The 21,162-nt window shown below is 40.5% G+C and overlaps 1 protein-coding gene across 4 annotated transcripts in view; it reads right to left on the bottom strand.

Annotated features, from left to right (window-relative positions):
* PHF8 (PHD finger protein 8) overlaps window positions 1–21,162 on the bottom strand; it is a 105,512-nt gene that overhangs the window by 12,390 nt on the left and 71,960 nt on the right. For all 4 annotated transcript variants that reach the window (XM_025372238.1, XM_025372241.1, XM_025372239.1 and 1 more), the window contains one exon: window positions 11,560–11,655. In XM_025372238.1, the coding sequence (XP_025228023.1) occupies window positions 11,560–11,655 (96 nt within the window). The remainder of the gene's footprint in view (window positions 1–11,559; window positions 11,656–21,162) is intronic.

Genomic DNA, 21,162 nt, shown 5'->3' with positions numbered 1-21,162 from the left:
GGTGTGGTAGCACGTGCCTGTAATCCCAGCTACTCGGGAAGCTTAGGCAGGAAAATCACTTGAACCTAGAGGGCGGAGGTTGCAGTGAGCTGAGATTGCGTCACTGCACTCCAACCTGGGCGACAGAGTGAGACTCTGTCTCAAAAAATAAAATAAAATAGTCATACTAACAAATTTTAAATAATGAACAAGACTAAGAAATTATAATAACGAAATGCAGTGTGTAATCCTTGAACGGATTCTGGTTTAAGTAAGCCAATTACAAAACATATTTTTGGTGCAACTGGGGGAAATTTGAATAAGTACATGGTACTGGATAATATTAAGAAATAAATATTACTTTGCTTAGATATAATGGTACTGTGGTTATGGAAGAAAATATCATTCAATGCATATTTAAGTATTTAAGATGAGATGTTATGATGGGTGATATCAGTAAAAATGGCAAAGTAAGGACCTCTAAGAATTCACTCCCCAATAAAAACAACAAAAAAACTAGCAAAAATTGTCAGGATAAATTTTTTCAGAACTCGAAATTAACAAAAGGCTTGCAGAAACCTGGAAAGCACGTGATTCAAGAAAAACAGCTGAATCTCAGTAAGAACAATGAGCTTCGTGCATTTTAACTTGCCCTAGACACATCTACCTTGCCCCAGCTTAGTGAACGCCTTGAAAAATAGCAGCCCACGTTCCCAGCAATGTAGTGAGCAGAAAGGAGCTAGAGCTTTCTTTCAAAGCCTAGTACTAAAAGCCTCTCCCTCCCTGGGGGGTGTTTTAAAAAATGTTTAAAGGCATGTGCTTAATGTCATAGCTGTTTAAGGTGATGGATAAGAGTTGTGACAAACAACAGATTAACCCAAATGGTTCAAAAAAGCTAAGGAACGAGATGTCCATAAAGAATCTGACAAGTTCTCATACATTTCTGCAAATTAGAAGACCACATGCATGTGTTGGGGCTGTAAGACTTGAGAAGGCCCTAAGCATGCACCTCTGACTTTGAGGTGGTACACAAATAGAAGTGAAGGCTACCACAGAGTTGTAAACTGCCTGGCTGACTGAAGGCATGCTCCAACATGCACACAGAGAGCCCCTCAGCAAGCACTGGGAGACTCACTGGTTCCAGGCATTTCAAGAAAACTGTGCCCAATCATGAGACATCTACTAAGCTAAATGAGTAGAGACATCAGTGGGCACACACACACAAGTTTACAGACTTTACAGAATTAGTTCAGAAAAGCCACTAAACAAAATACAACTACAACAAAAAGAGTGTTCTCTGAGGAGCAGAGTGGAGAAAATCTGATTTTCAGAGTTGCCACAGCATTTAAAATGTACAGTTTAACAAAAAATTACAAGACATACAAAGAAATAAAGTATAGCCAATTCACCAAAAAAAAAAAAAAAATGTAAAAAAATCAATCAGTGGAAACTGTCCCTGACTTCCTAGACAAAGTTGGAGTTACTATACAAGGACTTTAAATCAGCTATTTTAAATGCTTTCAAAGGCTAGAGGAGACCATGTCTAAGGAACTACAGGAAAGTATGAGAATGATGTCTCACCAAACAGAGAATACCAATAGAGACAGAAATTATAAAAAGAAACCAAATAGATACTTTGGAGTTGAAAAGTAAAATAACTGAAATGCAAACTGCACTAGAGGGTTTCAATAGCAGATTTGAGCAGGTAGAAGGAAGAATGACTGACTTTGAAGATAAGTCAATTGAGATTATCCAGTCTGATGAGCACACACAAAAAGAGAATCAAGAAAAGTGAACAGAGCCAAAGGGATCTGAAGGACACCCATTCGAAGACATAACAACTAAAAACTTTCCAAATTTGATGAAAAACAATCTATACATTCAAGAGCTCAACAAACTCCAAGGTGGACAAATTTAAAAAAGCTACACATCATAACTCAAACCGAAGACAGCAACAGAAATTTTTTTTTTTTTTTTTAAAAGATGGAGTCTTGCTCCATTACCCAGGCTGGAGTGCAGTGGCGCAATCTCAGCTCATTGCAAGCTCCGCCTCCCAGGTTAACGCCATTCTCCTGCCTCAGCCTCCCAAGTAGCTGGGACTACAGGCGGCCGCCACCATGCCCAGGTAATTTTTTTCTATTTTTAGTAGAGATGGGGTTTCACCGTGTTACCCAGGATGGTCTCGATCTCCTGACTGACCTTGTGATCCACCTGCCTCGACCTCCCACAGTGCTGGGATTACAGGCTTGAGCCACCGTGCCCAGCCAACAACAACAGAATTTTGAAAGCAGCAAGGCAGAAGTGACTCACAACATAAACTGATTTCTTTATCATCAGAAACCATGGAGGTTAGAAGACAGTGGGAAGACATATTATAAGTGCTAAAAGAAAAACTATCAATCAAGAATTCTAGATCCAGCAAAACTATCCTTCAAAAATGAAGAAATCAAGATATTCCTAGATAAATAAAAACAAATAGTTTGACACTAGTAGACCTGTCCTATAAGAAATGCTAAAGGGCCAGGCGTGGTGGCTCATGCCTGTAATTCCAGCACTTTGGGAGGCCGAGGTGGGCGTATCACAAGGTCAAGAGTTCGAGATCAGCCTGGCCAACACAGTGAAACCCGTCTCTACTAATACAAAAATTTAGCCAGGTGTGGTGGCGGGCACCTGTATTCCCAGCTATATGGTAGCCGAGATCATGCCATTGCACTCCATCCCGGGCGACAGTGCGAGACTCTGTCTCAGGAAAAAAAAAAAAAAAAAAGGAATGTTAAAGGGAAACCTTCAGGTAGAAAGGAAAGGACACTAGACAATTGAGTCTACATGAAGAAATAAAGAGCACTGGTAACTACATAGGTATATTTAAAAGACATTATCAACATATTTTTGTAACTTTTTCTATCTGGATTAACAGACAATTACATAAAGCAATTACTATGTTCATGAACACAATGTACAAAGATGTAATTTGTGACAGTAATAGCATAAAGGAGAAGGGTAATGGAGCTATATAGCAGGTAAGCTTTTGTGTAGTATTGAAATTAAGTGATAACAGGCTGGGTGCAGTGACTCACGCCTGTAATCCCAGCACTTTGGGAGGCCGAGGCGGGAGGATCACGAGGTCAGGAGATGGACATCATCCTGGCTAACACGGTGAAACTCCATCTCTACTAAAAATACAAAAAATTAGCCAGGCATGGTGGCAGGCGCCTGTAGTCCCAGCTACTCAGGAAGCTAAAGCAGAAGAATGTCATGAACCCAGGAGACGCAGCTTGCAGTGAGCTGAGATTGTGCCACTGCACTCCAGCCTGGGTGACAGAGCACGACTCTGTCTCAAAAAAAAAAAAAAAGAAAATCAGCAAAAAACTAGAGATGTCGTAACACGTGAGATTTTGCTTAAAATGCCTTGAAAAAAAGAATAAAGCAAATACAGCAAAATGTTCATTATTAAATCTGGGTGACAGATATATATACATAGGTGTTCATGGTAATAACCTCTTGAATTTTATCTATGTTTGAAAACTTTCATAACAAAAATTTTTAAAAGGAAAATATTTACTGACTGTTCTTGTGCTTATGATTATTATAGCACTACAGTATATTCAAATATGTAATAAGCTAATTTCATTTACTTTCTCTATCCCAATATTCTTTAAGCTAATTAGACCTGTTTACTTTTTAAATTACTTTTAGAATGAATTCCCCACAAAATTCCATTAGGATTTTGATTTAGGCTAGTGTTAAATGTATACCTTAATTTGGAAGGAAATGACTCTTTACAACACTCAAGTCTTTATAACCAGGCACATGGCAAATCTGTATTTCTTCATGTCGGTTCCACATGATTTTCTTACAATTATTCTTGCATATTTTTTTTTTTTTTTTTTTTTTTTGAGACGGAGTCTCGCTCTGCCGCCCAGGCTGGAGTGCAGTGGCCGGATCTCAGCTCACTGCAAGCTCCGCCTCCCGGGTTCACGCCATTCTCCTGCCTCAGCCTCCTGAGTAGCTGGGACTACAGGCGCCCGCCACCGCGCCCGGCTAGTTTTTTGTATTTTTTTAGTAGAGACGGGGTTTCACCGTGTTAGCCAGGATGGTCTCGATCTCCTGACCTCGTGATCCGCCCGTCTCGGCCTCCCAAAGTGCTGGGATTACAGGCTTGAGCCACCGCGCCCGGCCTATTCTTGCATATTTTATATGTTCGTTGCTATTGTCAATAGCATTTCCTTTTCTCAGTACATTAAGGTTATTACTAATATAGTACTTCTTGATTTTTGGATATCTGGTATATATCAAATGATCACCCAATTTACTGAATTCTCTTATCAGTATTAACAGTTTTTAGTTGATTCTCTTTCATTTTCTGAGATTACATAATTATATCATATCTCTATTTTTATTTCTATTTTTTGCAGAGACAGGGTCTTACTATGTGGCCCAGGCTGGTCTTGAACTCCTAGGCTCAAGCAATCCTCCCATCTCACCCTTCCAAAGTGCTAGGATTACAGGCATTAACCACCATGCTCAGCCCCATATCTGTATTTTCTATATCGATTATAAAATTATATCTTATCTTTCACTTGTCAAATATTTATTAAACATCTCCTATAGGCCAGGCACTAGGCAAGGTGCTACAGATACAATGATGGCCAAAAGTGAACAGGATTCTCACCCTAATGGCTTACATCATGATTTGGTCTCTTCATTTCTAATAGTTACAGTTCTTATTTCTGCTTCACTTCTAAACACTGGCATGAACTTCTAGAACAACACTAAATAATAGCAGTGTTAGTGGGCACATCAGTCCTATTCCTGATCTTAATGGGAATCCCCTTAGTAGAATGCCTTAGTAGAATGCATCTTTTTTGACTTAAAAACTCACTTTGAAAATCTGATAAAAATTACTAAAGAAATACACATACATAGATGCATGTATTTACATAAAATTTCAATAGAAATTACATAAAATTAATAGGAGATTCAAAGGTCCATGAACACCAACTAATGCAGCTGTGCTCTACAGTTTCATCCTATTGGGTTAAACTCGGTGTTCTTCATTTTAAAGAGCTATCTTTTTAGTTAACTAAAAGCCACTTTTTAAAAGTTTGCAGTTTTTTGGCCGGGCGTGGTAGTTCACACCTGTAATCCCAGCACTTTGGGAGGCTGAGGCAGGCTAATCACTTGAGGTCAGGAGTTCGAGACCAGCCTAGCCAACATGGTGAAACCCCATCTCTACTAAAAACACAAAAATTAGCCAGGCGTGGTGGCGGGTGCTTTTAATCCCAGCTACTTGGGAGGCTGAGGCAGGAGAATCGCTTGAATCTGGGAGGTGGAGGCTGTAGTGAGCTGAGATCAGGCTACTACACTCCAGCCTGGGCAACAGAGTAAGACTCTGCCTCAAAATAAAAAAGTCTGCAGTTTTTCTAAGTCATAAATAGGTAGTGAATAAGTGAAATACCAGCACAAGAGCAAACAGAACTTTGATGGTACAAAATGGATATGCCTCAAACAACCCATGATATGTATGACTCAGTAGACATGGCAAAGAAAGCATTTTCAGCTTAGTGGGAATGTGATTCTATCACCAACAGTTATCTATTTGGGGGGAAAATCAATTTGTATCTTCTGCTCAGTACCACATATTAAGTAATTCTTTGTAGATCAATACATTAGATATTTAAAAATTATGCTTAAAAATTATAAGAGTGTTAATTATCTACTCTCTGAATATGCAATGATCAACACTTGATACTGAAATATTCAGATTTTTCATGTAGAATGAAGAAGTACCATAAGCACCTTATAAGTATAAAATGTGTGTGTGTGTGTATGAAACAAAGGATGACTATTCCCTTATTATATAAAGTGGGCAACCTGAAAAGTTTGAAGAACCACATGGATAAGTGGGCAAAGGATGTAAACACAATTTACAATGGAAGAAATTCTGATGCTAATAAAACATAGAGGATATGCTTAATCAAAAAAATGTAAATTAAATCAATGAGATACTGTTGTTTGCTTACAAATTACCAAAGATCAAAAACTCATGGTAGAAGCCGGGTGTGGTGGCTCACACCTGTAATCCCAACATTTTGGGAGGCCGAGGTGGATCACCTGAGGTCAGGAGTTCGAGACCAACCTGGCCAACATGGCGAAACCCCATCTCTACTAAAAATACAAAAAATTGGCTGGGCGTGGTGACTCATGCCTGTAATCCCAGCACTTTGGGAGGCCAAGGTGGGCGGATCACGAGGTGGAGAGATCCAGACCATCTTGGCCAACATGGTGAAACCCCATCTTTACTAAAAATGCAAAAAAAAAAAAAAATTAGCTGGGTGTGGTGGTGTGTGCCTGTAGTCCCAGCTACTCGGGAGGCTGAGACAGAATTGCTTTAACCCAGGAGGTGGAGGTTGCAGTGGGCCGAGATCTCACCATTGCACTCCAGTCTGGTGACAGAGCGAGACTCTGTCTCAAAAAACAAACAAACAAACAAAAATTAGCTGGACGTGGTGGCGGGTGCCTGTAATCCTAGCTACTTGCGAGGCTGAGGCAGGAGAACTGCTTAAACCTGGGAGGCAGAGGTTGCAGTGAGCCAAGATCACACCATTGCACTCCAGCCTGGGCAACAGACCAAGACTCCGTTTCAAAAAAAAAAAAAAAAACCACTCACGGCAGAGACTACTCATTCTCAACCAAGTATCATTCTCTCTTTCCTACTTACTAACAAAAACACTCATTTTGTGAGACAGCAATATGCCTAGATAAAAACTGTATCCCCTGGCATCTCTGGCTCATAGTCTTGGCCATCTGACACAATTTCAGCCAAAGAGATGTGTAAAAAAAAGGGAACTTAAAACTCCTTGGGGAGAGGGAATGCTCAGCGCTCAGCATGCCTGTCCCTTTTTCCTTTTGCTTTTCTTCTTCCTGACTGCAGCCCAGACCCCAACCCAATGCTGGAGGTGAAGTAGCCATCTTGTGACTCTGAGAGAATAAGCACTCACTAAGGATGCTTGAGACATTACTCATAATCAAATACTACTCCTCACTGGTATGTTCAATGCCTGCATACATTTCATAAATAAGCACTCACACATGGCTGATGGAAGTGTAAATTGGTACAACTTCTCTGGGAAACACTTTTGCAATAAGTATCAATAATCTTTTTTTTTTTTTTTGAGATGAAGTCTTGCTCTGTCGCCCAGGCTGGAGTGCAGTGGCACAATCTCGGCTCACTGCAACCTCCACCTCCCAGGTTCAAGCAATTCTCCTGCCTCAGCCTCCTGAGTAACTGGGACTACAGGCGTGTGCCACCACGCCCACCTAATTTTTGTATTTTTAGTAGAGACGGAGTTTCACCATGTTGGCCAGGATGGTCTGGATCTCCTGACCTTGTGATCTGCTCTCCCCGGCCTCCCAAAGTGTTGGGATTACAGGCGTGAGCCACCGTGCCCAGCCCAGATGTATTCTTAAGAGAGAAAAGCAAAGCACATAACAGTGTATAAAATGTTTCCAACTGAGTAAAAGAAGTGGGGGTAAGAAAACATATACATGCATTTGCTTGTATATGTGTAAACTGTCTTCTGAGAAGATAAATTAAAAAACTGATGGCCGGGCATGGTGGCTCGTGCCTGTAATCCCAGCACTTTGGGAGGCCGAGGTGGGCGGATCACGAGGTCAGGAGATCGAGACCATCCTGGCTAACATGGTGAAACCGGTCTCTACTAAAAAATACAAAAAATTAGCTGGGCGTGGTGGTGGGCGCCTATAGTCCCAGCTACTTGGGAGGCTTGAGGCGGAGCTTGCAGTGAGGGGAGATTGAGCCACTGCACTCCAGCCTGGGTGACAAAGCAAGACTCCTTCTCAAAAACAAACAAACAAACAAAACTGATAACACTAGTTGACTCCAGGTGGGGAACTACAAGACTATGTAACAGGGCTGGGAAGGAAACTTTTCATTGTATAACCTCACACACTTTGGCCCCTCTAAGGTTTCACGGTGATCCATCCTAAGTAAATGATCAGAGATATAAACATTCACATATAAAGATATTTACCCTAAATTTACTAATTGTAAAAACTTGAAAATAGCCTAAATGTTAGAAATTACATATATATTAGGTATATCCATGGAACTGATATCTTGTAGCCATTAAAAATCTTGTTTATAAACAATGGCATAAGAACACGCTTATGATATAATATTAACTTAAAAGGCCAGATATCTCTATTGGTTTTCAATTTTTACAGTTAATTTCTAGTCAGTCAATGTAGAGTAGTAACAACAATGTATATGTTAATAACCCTGACAGCATAAACAAAAAAATATGGTTCACAGAAGGTTACAAAAGGGAGTGTACCCCTCCCCTACAAATGTACCTTTTACTTAATCCACACTCAACTCCAAGAGTCTCTGAATGTACCACATACATTTCATGCCCTTCTACTTTGCATCCTTGCGGCAAATGTCCTTCTCCTAGACTCATCTAATTCTGATTCATTCACCCAACATCCATTTAGGGAATAACTTCATGAGTTACTGTACTAACTCACCCTTCAAAATTCAGTTTTAGATTTACTTCCCACAAGGGAAAAAATGGTTCACAGAAGGTTACAAAAGGACCCTAGGGTTACCAACAACTATATCTTACAAAGTAGGTAATCAAGAGAGATTGACGGCCTGTAATCACAGCACTTTGGGAGGCCGAGGCAGGTGGATCACTTGAGGTGAGGAGTTCGAGACCAGCCTAGCCAACATGGCAAAACCCCATCTCTACTAAAAATACAAAAAAATTAGCCGGGTGCCGTGATGCGTGCCTATAGTCCCAGCTACTTTGGAGGCTGAGGTATGAGAATCGCTTAAACCCAGGAGACAGAGGCTGCAGTGAGCCAAGATCGCACCACTGCACTCCAGCCTGGGCCACAGAGTGAGATTTTTGTCTCAAAAAAAAAAAAAAGGGGCCGGGCGCGGTGGCTCAAGCCTGTAATCCCAGCACTTTGGGAGGCCGAGACGGGTGGATCACGAGGTCAGGAGATCGAGACCATCCTGGCTAATACGGTGAAACCCCGTCTCCACTAAAAATACAAAAAACTAGCCGGGCGAGGTGGCGGGCGCCTGTAGTCCCAGCTACTCGGGAGGCTGAGGCAGGAGAATGGCGTGAACCCGGCAGGCGGAGCTTGCAGTGAGCTGAGATCCGGCCACTGCACTCCAGTCTGGGCGACAGAGCGAGACTCCGTCTCAAAAAAAAAAAAAAAAAAGAATGACAGAAGTTGATCACGAGGTCAGGAGTTCAAGACCAGCCTGGCCAACATGGTGAAACTCCGTCTCTACTAAAAATACAAAAATTAACCAGGCATGGTGACACGTGCCTGTAATCCAGCTACTTGGGAGGCTGAGACAGGAGAATAGCTTGAACCCGGGAGGTGGAGATTGCAGTAAGCCAAGATCCCACCACTGCACTCCAGCCTGGGACAGAGATAGACTCCGTTTCAAAATAAAATAAAATAAAATAAAAAATTTAAAAAGATTGTATACATGTGTGATTTAAACCATAAAAATTAAAAAATGTATAGAGAAAAGACTATAAGGAAACATGTCAAAATGTTAACATTGGTTGCTTCTGGGTGGCAGATTCATAGGTTTATGAATCCTTCTTTATAATTCCCTTTATTTTCAATATTTTCTAAATTTTCTACTGTGCTAACCAGAAAAATTTGACAGGAAAAATAAACTTGGAAAGGATAGGAGAAAATAAAATTTAAAAATAGGCCTAAGTTTTCTTTTCTTTTTTTTTGAGATGGAGTTTTGCTCTGTTGCCCAGGCTAGAGTGCAGTGGCACGGTCTCAGCTCACTGCAACCTCCACTTCTTGAGGTTCAAGCAATTCTCGTGTCTCAGCCTCTCAAGTAGCTGGGACTAAATGTGCATGCCATCACATGCAGCTAATTTTTGTATTTTTAGTAGAGATGGGGTTTTACCATGTTGGCCAGGCTGGTCTCAAACTCCTAACCTCAAGTGATCCACCCGCCTCAGCCTCCCAAAATGTTGGGATTAAAGGCATGAGCCACACTGCGCCTAGCCAAATTTTTTTTTTTTTTTTTTCCTGAGACGGAGTTTCACACTTGTTGCCCAGGCTGGAGTGCAATGGCGCAATCTCAGCTCACTGCAACCTTGGCCTCCTGGGTTCAAGCAATTTTTCTGCCTCAGCCTCCCAAGTAGCTGAGATGATAGGCGCCCGCCACCATTCCTGGCTGATTTTGTATTTTTAGTAGAGACGATGTTTCACCATGTTGGTCAGGCTGGTCTTGAACTCCTGACCTCAGGGGATCTGCCCACCTCGGTCTCCCAAAGTGCTGGGATTACAGGTGTGAGCCACCACGTCCGGCCCCAAATTTTTTTTAAAAAGACACATTTACTGATTAACTCACTAACATAACACTTCTGATGAATGCCCTGCTACCCCTACCTCACCCCCCACCGACCTCAGGGAAACACCAAAAAGTCTAAATAAGGCAGGGTGAGAAGAGCAAGCCCTTTATCTGCTGGGGAACCACAGGTACTGAAATCCCAATGACCTCTATGGCAGACTGTTGCAGTAATGGCCCTCGGTGTGCTCATGTATCCTTGTATGCATGATCCTTTGCGATGTGACTTTGCGGTTCTCCTCTCAAAAGGTGCAATCTATTTCCCAACCGTGGGATCAAGGCTTGGCCATGTAACTTGTTTTAGCCAATGGGACAACATTAAACATGACATAAGCAAAGGCTTGAAAAGTGCTTGCACATTGGGGCTTGTCCTCTCTTGCTGCTAGAAACCTTTTTGCCACCTTGTGGAAGAGCTTGGTAGACTAAAGACCATGTAGAGAGAAGCCTTAGCCATCTAAATAGGTCTGAGACACCTGAAGGAGAACTTTTGAGACCATGCAGCCCCAGGCAAGCTGGCCTGGACTAGAAGAACAGCTCAGCCAACCCACAGAATCATGAGAAATTATTAACTGTTATTTTAAGTCACTATGTTTTGGATAGACTGTTAAGCAGCAAAAACTAACTGAAGGATGCATCCTCAGTGTGAATACTATCCAGCCAAGGAGATGAAGAAAATTCTTCCATTATCCTCTAAACTCCATGTTCAACTCAATGGTCATTCTTCCCTCCTCAGAGATGGCCTCTCAGTATAGGTGATAATCTTGGACCTTATAGAGCTCAACACTCAGCAGAATTTCCCTCCTTGACAACAAAACTACCAGAGCACTGGGATGATGGTATCAGAACGTTCTCAGAAGCCTCAGACTGCTTGCTAAAATCTGTTCAAGGTCTTCCTTTTATCTCAAACCATATAGTATCAAATGTAACATGCTCCATTACCTCTGATTTTATTGGACTAATTACATAAACTCTGTGTCTTATTAGTCATTTTAGCTCCAGAACCTAACACAGTGCCTCACACACAGCAGACACTCAAATGTTTGCTGAATAAACAAATGAGTGACTGATTCAGGTCTTCTGATATTAAATATCCCTCCTACCTCAAGTCTATTTTCCCCTGACCACCCCTACAGAGTTTAAGAGACAGAATACTAGATTACCTTTAGGACTCCATGGAGCATCATCTGAATTCTTCTTTTTCTTGGGTCGAGATTTCAAAGCAGGGTCATCATCATCAGACTCCAGCGAAGGATAGACTGCAGGGAGAGGGGAAAACAGGGTAAAATGAGATTTCATCCAAAGGGTGAAGACAGAATGACACCTACTCCAGCTCCTACCCTTCCCCTAAAAATGTACCTTTTACTTAATCCATACTCAACTCCAAGATTCTCTGAATGTACCACATACATTTCATGCCCTTCTACTTTGCATCCTTGCGGCAAATGTCCTTCTCCTAGATTCACCTAATTCTGATTCATTCACCCAACACCCATTTAGTGAATAACTTCATGAGTTACTTTATTTACTCACCCTTCAAAATTCAGCTTCAGATTTACCTTTCACAAGAACTCTTCCCTCCCTCTCCTAATCTGATTGAGATGCCTCCTACTTGGCTCTCCATAGCATCCTGTGCCATCCCCCTACTGAAGCTGTTATATAGTATTTAAGAGCTGATTAGTAAATCTGTTGCCTCCAATTTACCATGAGGGCAGGAACATGTATTATTTATTTCAAATTAAGGGAGCCTACTAACACAATGAAGCATAAGTTCTCAGTAACTGTTTACTACGTGAATGAAGAAATAAACGGTATATGCTTAATGCACACAAAGGGAACAAAAAGATCACCTGGGCTGAAAAAAAACAAACAATTCCATCAAAAAGTGGGTGAAGGATATGAACAGACACTTCTCAAGAGAAGACATTAATCCAGCCAACAAACATATGAAAAAATACTCAACATCACTGGTCATTAGAGAAATGCAAATCAAAACCACAATGAGATACCATCTCACGTCAGTTAGACTGGTGATCATTAAAAAGTCAGGAAATAACAGATGCTGGAGAGGATGTGGAGAAATAGGAATGCTTTTACACTGTTGGTGGGTGTGTAAATTAGTTCAACCATTGTGGAAGACAGTGTGGCGATTCCTCAGGGATCTAGAACCAGAAATACCATTTGACCCTGCAATCCCATTACTGGGTATATACCCAGAGGATTATAAATCATTCTACTATAAAGACATATACACACGTATGTTTATTGCAGTACTGTTCACAATAGCAAAGACTTGGAACCAACCCAAATGCCCATCACTGACAGACTGGATAAAGAAAATGTGGCACACATATACCATGGAATACTATGCAGCCATAAAAAGGATGAGTTCATATCCTTTGCAGGGACATAGATGAAGTTGGAAACCATAATTCTCAGCAAACTAACACAGGAACAGAAAACCAAACACCACATGTTCTCATTCATAAGTGAGAGTTGAACAATGAGAACACATGAACACAGGGAGGGAAACATCACACACTGGGGCCTGTCAGGGGGAGAGGGGCTAGGGGAGGGATAGCATTAGGAGAAATATCTAATGCAGATTGCAGGTTGATGGGTGCAGCAAACCACCATGGCACATGTATACCTATGTAACAAGCCTGCACGTTCTGCACATGTATCCCAGAAAAGTAAAATTTTAAAAAAGGAAAAAAAGAAAATATGGTGTGTACACACAGCAGAGTTATTATGCAGCCTTAAAAAAAGGAAATCACATACTACAACATGGATAAACACGGAAGATATTAGGCTAAGAAAAAAAGGCCAGAACAAATACTATACAATTCCACTCTTACAAAGTATCTAAAGGTGTCAAAATCATAGAAATAGGAAGTAGAGGCCGGGCGCAGTGGCTCATGCCTGTAATCCCTGCACTCTGGGAGGCTGAGGCAGGTGGATCACCTGAGGTCATAAGTTTGAGACCAGCCTGGCCAACATGATGAAACTCTGTCTCTATTAAAAATACAAAAAAGTAGCTGGGTGTGGTGGCACGCACCTATAATCCCAGCTACTCAGGAGGCTGACGCAGGAGAATCACTTGAACCTGGGAGGCGGAGGTTGCAGTGAGCCAAGATCACGCCACTGCACTCCAGCCTGGGCAACGAGAGCAAAAACTCCGTCTCAAAAAAAAAAAAAAAAAAAAAAAAAAAAGGTGATGACCAATGGCTAGGGGGAGGAATTAGTGTTTAGGGTTACACAGTTTAAGTGTTGCAAGATGAAAAAGTTATAGAGATCTGTTGCACAACAATGTGAATATACTTAACAGTACTGAACTGTACACTTTAAAATGATTAAGACGGTAAATTTGTCAAGTCTAACAGAGCTTAAAGGTAAATAACGGAAAAAGATGGTAAATTTAATGGTGTGGTTTTTTTACAAAAATATATGTGCATGCACACACACATGAAGAGGGTGCAGGGAGGGAGGAGTGACACCACTGATAATGGAGTAATAGGGAGCTCCAAGGATCTATCTCTCCACTGAAACAACCATCAACCTGGCAAAAACTGTCAGAACAACTTTTATGGAACTCTGGAGTTCAATAAAAATCTCACAACAAGAAAGGGGGTGATTAACAAAGAAAAAGGCTGCTAAAATCATGTCTTTAAGAAACTCTAGATGCAGGTGGATCATTTGAGGTCAGGAGTTCAAGACCAGCCTCGCCAACATGGCGAAACCCTGCCTCTACTAAAAATACAAAAATCAGCCAGACATGGTAGCACATGCCTGTAATCCTAGCTACTCAGGAGGCTGAGACACGAAGCTTGCTTGAACCCAGGCTATGGAGGTTGCAGTGAGCCAAGATTGTACCACTGTACTCCTGTCTGCCAAACAAAGAAAGTTGTCAGGAAATCTCGATCAGAAAATCTCAGCTTACTAATGAGGCTAAGGAATGGAGACTCTAACTGCACAATAAGGAATACAATCTTTGTAAAAAGTAGCTGGGAAAAGTCACTAAACAACAGATGACTGTAGTTCATAATAAGCAACAAAAGCAAACTGAGGAAGGAAAATTTGACTTCCAGAGTAAACCACATTAATAATATTCAAAATGTCCAGTTTCCAACAAAAAAAATCATGAGGCATGCAACGAAAAGGGAAGTATGGCCCATTTGCAAGAAAAAAAAAAAAGAGAAACTGACAAAAACTGTCCCTAAGGAAGCTTTGACATTTTATTTACCATACAAAGACTTTAAATCAACTATGCTGAAAGAGCAAAAGGAAACCACTGACAAAGAACAAAAGGAAACCAGAAGAATGATGTCTCAACAAACAGAACAAAAAGCAGCAAAAGAAAGATAACTGGAATACCTCTAACACATAAAAATTAAACATACTTTTAAATAAACATGGGTCAAAGAGGAGATCCCACAGGAAAACAGAAAATGTTTCCATTAATAAAAATGAAATTGCAACATAAAACTTGGGGGATGCAACTAAAGTTCTGCTTAGAGGGAAATTTAAAGTGCTAAATGTTTACATTAGAAATTAAAAATATCTCATGAGAAAGGAATCATTACAACTGATATCACAGAAATACAAAGGTAGAGACTACTATGAACAACTACACACCAACAAATTGGAAACTGGGAAGAAATGGATAAATTCCTGGACACATATAACCTACCATGCTTGAACCATGAAGAAACAGAAAACCTGAACAAATAAGAAGTAATGAGACTGAAGCAGTAATAAGTCTGCCATCAAAGAAATGCCCAGAATCTGATGGATTCACTGCTGAATTCTACCAGACATTAAAACAACAATTCTGCCTTAACTCAAAAAACTGAAGAGGAGGGAATACTTCCACAAAACTCATTCTATGAGGCCAGCTTTACCCTGATACCAATACAACAATTAAAACTACAGGCCTGGCTGGGCACGGTAGCTCATGCCTGTAATCCCAGCACTTTGGAAGGCCAAGGCAGGCAGATCACCTGAAGTCAGGAGTTAGAGATCGGTCTGGCCAATATGGCGAAACCCCATCTCTACTAAAAATACAAAAAATTAGCTGGGCGTCATGGCCGGCACCTGTAATCCCAGTTACTTGGAGGCTGAGGCAGGAGAATCGCTTGAACCCAGGAGGCAGAGGTTGCAGTGAGCCGAGACTGTGCCACCGCACTCCAGCCTAGGTGACAGAGCAAGAATCCATCTCAAGAAATAAAAATAAAATAAATGATAAACAAATTTAGTAAAGATGGCTGGGTGCAGTGGCTCAAACCTGTAATCCCAGCACTTTGCGAGGCTGAGACGGGCAGACAGCTTGAGCTCAGGAGTTCGAGACCAACCTGGGCAACATGGTAAAACCTCGTCTCTACTAGAAATGCAAAAATTAGCTGGGTGTGGTGGCAGGCGCCCGTAGTCCCAGCTACTTGGGTGGCTGAGGTGAAAGGATCACTTGAGTCCGGGGGACAAAGGTTGCAGTGAGCTGAGATCATGCTACTGCACTCCAGCCTGGGTGACAGAACGACACTGTCTCAAAAACAAACAAACAAACAAACAAAACAAAACAAAACAGTAAAGTTGCAGGATACAAAATCAACATACAAAAATCAGTAGCATTTACATGTGCTAACAGCGAACGATCTAAAAAAAAACTAAAAAAAAAAAGCAATCCCCTTTACAATAGCTACAAAAAACTTAATATACCTGGGAATAAATTTAACCAAATAATTGCAAGATCTCTACAAGGAAAACTACGAAACACTGATGAAAAAAATTGAAGGGGACACACAAAAAATGGAAAGATATCATATGCACATGGATTGGAAGAACTAATATTGCTAAAATATCTATACTACCCAAAAACGATCTATAGATTCTATGCAATCCCTAACAAAATACCAATGACATTCTTCACAGAAATAGAAAAAGCAATCCTAAAATTCATATAACATTGCAAAAGATGCCAAGTAACTAAAACAATCCTGAGCAGTAAGAACAAAGCTGGAGGCCTCATACTACCTGATTTCAAATTATATTACAAAGTTACAGTAAACAAAACAGCATGGTACTGGCACAAAAATAGATACATGGGCCAATGGAACAGCATAGAGAATCCAGAAATAAATCCACCCACTTATAGTCCACTCACTTTCCACAAAGGCACCAAGAACATTCACTGGGGAAAGAACAGTTTCTTTAATAAATGGTGTTGGGAAAACTGAATACCCATGTGCAGAAGAATGAAACTAGACCTGTATCTCTCACCATATACAAAAAAATCATTTCAAAATGGATTAAAGACTTAAATGTAAGACCTGAAACTATGAAACTACTACAAGAAAATACTGGGGAAATGCTATAGGACATTGGTCTGGGCAAAGATTGTTTTGGAGTAAGAACTCAAAAGCACAAGCAACAAATGCAAAAATAGGCAAATATGATTACATTAAGCTAAAAAGCTTCTGTACAGCAAAGTAAACAATCAACAAAGTACAGAGACAACCCACAGAATGGGAGAAAATATCTGCAAACTATCCATCTGACAAGGGATTAATAACTAAAATATATAAGGAACTCAATAGCAAAAAACAAAACAAAAAACAAAACAAATAATCCCATTTAAAAATGGGCGAAATATCAGCACAGACATTTCTCAAAAAAAGACATAGAAATGGCTAACAGGAGCTCCTAAAGGAAATACTAAATATAGGAAGGAAAAACCGTGACCAGCCACTATAAAAACACACTGAAGCACACAGACCAGTGACACTATGATGCAACCATATAAACAAGTCTATAAAATAACCAGCTACCATCATGATAGGATTAAATTCACACATAACAATATTAACCTTAAATGTAAATGGGTTAAATGCCCCCAATTAAAAGACACAGAATGGCAAGCTGGATAGAGTCAAGACCCATCAGTATGCTGTCTGCAGGAGAGCCATCTTAAGTGCAGACACACATAAGCTCAAAACGAAGGGATGGAGGAAAATTTACCAAGCAAATGAACAACAGAAAACAGCAGGGGTCACAATCCTAGTTTCTGACAAAACAGACTTTAAACCAACAAAGATCAAAAATGACAAAGAAGAGCATTACATAATGGTAAAGGGTTCAATTCCACAAGAAGACCTAACTATCCTAAATATATATGTACCCAATATAGGAGCACCCAGAATCATAAAGCAAGTTCGTAGAGACCTACAAAGAGACTTAGACTCCCACACAATAATAGTGGGAGACTTTAATACCCCACTGACAATATTAGATCATCAAGACAGAAAATTAACAAAGATATTCAGAACCTGAACTCAGCTCTGGATCAAGTGGACCTGATAGATACCTACAGAACTCTCCACCCAAAACCAACAAAAATATACACTCTTCTCATCACCACATGGCACTTTAAAATTGATCACATAATCAGAGGTAAAACACTCCTCAGCAAATGCAAAAGAAGTGAAATTGTAACAGTCTCTCAGACCGCAGCACAATAAAATTAGAACTCAAAACTAAGAAATTCACTCGAAATCACACAACTACATGGAGACTGAACAACCTGCTCCTGAATGACTCCTGAGTAAATAATGAAATTAAGGCAGAAATCAAGAAGTTCTTTGAAACTAATGAGAACAAAGAGAATGTATAAGAATCTCTGGGACACAGCTAAACCAGTGTTAAGAAAGAAATCTGTAGCACTAAATGCCACATCAAGAAGCTAGAAAGATCTCAAAATTCATAACTAAAAGAACTAGAGAACCAAGAGCAAACAAATCCCAAAGCTAGCAGAAGACAAGAAATAACCACGATCAGAGCCGAACTGAAGGAGACAAAGACACGAAAAACCCTTCAAAAAAATCAACAAATCCAGGAGCTTCTTTTTTGAAAAAATTTTAGATAGACCACTAGCTAGACTAATGAAGAACAAAAGAGAGAAAATCAAACAGACACAATCAGAAACGATAAGGGAGACATTACCACTGACCCCACAGAAATACAAACAACCATCAGAGAATACTATAAATACCTCTATGAACATAAACTAGAAAATCTAGAAGAAATGGATGAATTCCTGGACACATACACCCTCCCAAGAATTAACTAGGAAGGAACTGAATCCCTGAATAGACCAATAATGAGTTTGGAAATTGAGGCAGTAATAAATAGCTTACCAACCAAAAAAAGCCCAGGACCAGAGAGATTTATAGCTGAATTCCACCACAGGTACAAAGAAGAGCTGGTACCATTTCTACTGAAACTATTCCAAAAAACTGAAAAGAAGGGACTCCTCCCTAACTCATTTTATGAGGCCAGCATCATCCCAACACCAAAACCTGGCAGAGATACAACAAAAAAAGAAAACTTCGGCCGGCTGCGGTGGCTCATGCCTGTAATCCCAGCACTTTGGGAGGTCGAGGCGGGCAGACCGCAGACCACGAGGTCAAGAGATCGAGACCATCCTGGCCAACATGGTGAAACCCCGTCTCTACTAAAAATACAAAAATTAGCTGGGTGTAGTGGTGTGCACTTGTAGTTCCAGCTACTCGAGAAGCTGAGGCAGGACAATCACTTGAACCCAGGAGGCAGAGGTTGCAGTGAGCAGAGATCACATCACTGCACTCCAGCCTGGTGACAGAGTGAGACGCCGTCTCAAAAAAAAAAAAAAAAAAAAGAAAGAAAACTTCAAGCCAACATCCCTGATGAACAATGATGCAAAACTCCTCAATAAAACACAAGCAAACTGAATCCGGCAGCACATCTAAAAGCTTATCCACCACAATCAGGTTGGCTTCATCCCTGGGATGCAAAGTTGGTTCAACATACGCAAATTATTAAATGTAATTCATCACACAAACAGAACTAAAGTCAAAAACATGATTATCTCAATAGATGCAGAAGAGATCTTTGATAAAATTCAACATCCCTTCATGTTAAAAACTCTCAATTATCTAGGTATTGAAGGAACATACCTCAAAATAAAAAGAGCCATACATGAAAAACCCACAACCAATATCATACTGAATGGGAAAAAGATGGAAGCATTCCCCTTGAAAACTGGCACAAGACAAGAATGCCCTTTCTCGCCACTCCTATTCAACATAGCATTGGAAGTTCTGGCCAGGGCAACCAGGCAAGAAAAAGAAATAAAGGGTATTCCAATAGGGAGAGAGGAAGTAACATTATCTTTGTTTTCAGATGACATGATCCTATATCTAAGAAAACCCCATCGTCTCAGCCCAAGTTTCTTCAGCTGATAAGCAACTTCAGCAAAGTATCAGGATACAAAATCAATGTGCAAAAATCACAAGCATTTCTTTACACCAACAACAGACAAGCAGAGAGCCATATCATGAATGAACTCCCATTCACAACTGCTACAAAAAGAATATAATTCCTATGAATACAGATAACAAGAGAAATGAAGGACCTCTGCAAGGAGAACTACAAACCACTGATCAAGGAAATGAGAGAGGACACAAACAAATGGAAAAATATTTCATGCTCATGGACAAAAAGAATCAATATTGTGAAAATGGCCATGCTGCCCAAAGTAATTTACAGATTCAATGCTATTCCCATTAAACCACTACTGACATTCTTCACTGAATTAAAGAAACTACTTGAAAATTCATATTGAATGAAAAAAGAGCCCAAATAGCCGAGACAACCCGAAGCAAAAAGAACAAAGCTAGAGGCATCATGCTACCCAACTTCATACTACAAGGCTACAGTAACCAAAACAGCATGGAACTGGTACAAAGACAGACACATAGACCAATGAACAGAATAGAGAATCCAGAAATTAGACCACACACCTACAAACATCTCATCTTCGACAAACCTGACAAAAACAAGCAACAGAGAAAGGATTCTCTATTTAATAAGTGGTGCTGGGGAGAACCAGGTAGCCATATGCAGAAAATTGAAACTGGATCCCTTCCTTATACCATATACAAAAATTAACGCAAGATGAATGAAGGACCTAAATGTAAAACCCAAAACTATAAAAACCCTAGAAGAAAATCTAGGCAATACTATTCAGGACACAGGCACGGGCAAAGATTTTATGACAAAAATGCCAAATGCAGTTGCAACAAAAGTAAAAATTGACAAATGGGATCTAATTAAATTAAAGAACTTCTGCACAACAAAAGAAACTATCATCAGAGTGAACAGACAACCTACAGAATGGGAGAAAATTTTTGCAATATAAGCATCTGGCAAAGGTATGACATCCAGAGTCTATGAGGAACTTAAATTTATAAGAAAACAACCCCATTAAAAAGTGGCCTAGGACAAGAACAGACACTACTCAAAAGAAGACATTCGGCTGGGTGCGGTGGCTCACGCCTGTAATCCCAGCACTTTGGGAGGCCGAGGCAGGTGGATCATGAGGTCAGGAGATCGAGACCATCCTGGCTAACATGGTGAAACCCCATCTCTACTAAAAATACAAAAAAATTAGCCGGGTGTGGTGGCAGGCGCCTGTAGTCCCAGCTACTTGGGAGGCTGAGGCAGGAGAATGGCGTGAATCTGGGAGGCAGAGCTTGCAGGGAGATGAGATCTCGCCACTGCACTCCAGCCTGGCTAACAGAGCGAGACTCCATCTCAAAAAAAAAAAAAAGAAGACATTCATGGGGCCATCATATGAAAAAAAACTCAACATCACTGATTATTAGAGAAATGCAAATCAAAACCACAGTGAGACACTATCTCACACCAGCAGAATGGCAATGTAAAAACAACAGATG

The sequence above is a fragment of the Theropithecus gelada genome, chromosome X, assembly GCF_003255815.1.
Source record: "Theropithecus gelada isolate Dixy chromosome X, Tgel_1.0, whole genome shotgun sequence".
Taxonomy (NCBI): domain Eukaryota; kingdom Metazoa; phylum Chordata; class Mammalia; order Primates; family Cercopithecidae; genus Theropithecus; species Theropithecus gelada.
Note: the sequence above shows the minus strand (reverse complement) of the source record. Positions and strands in the feature narration are given on the sequence as shown.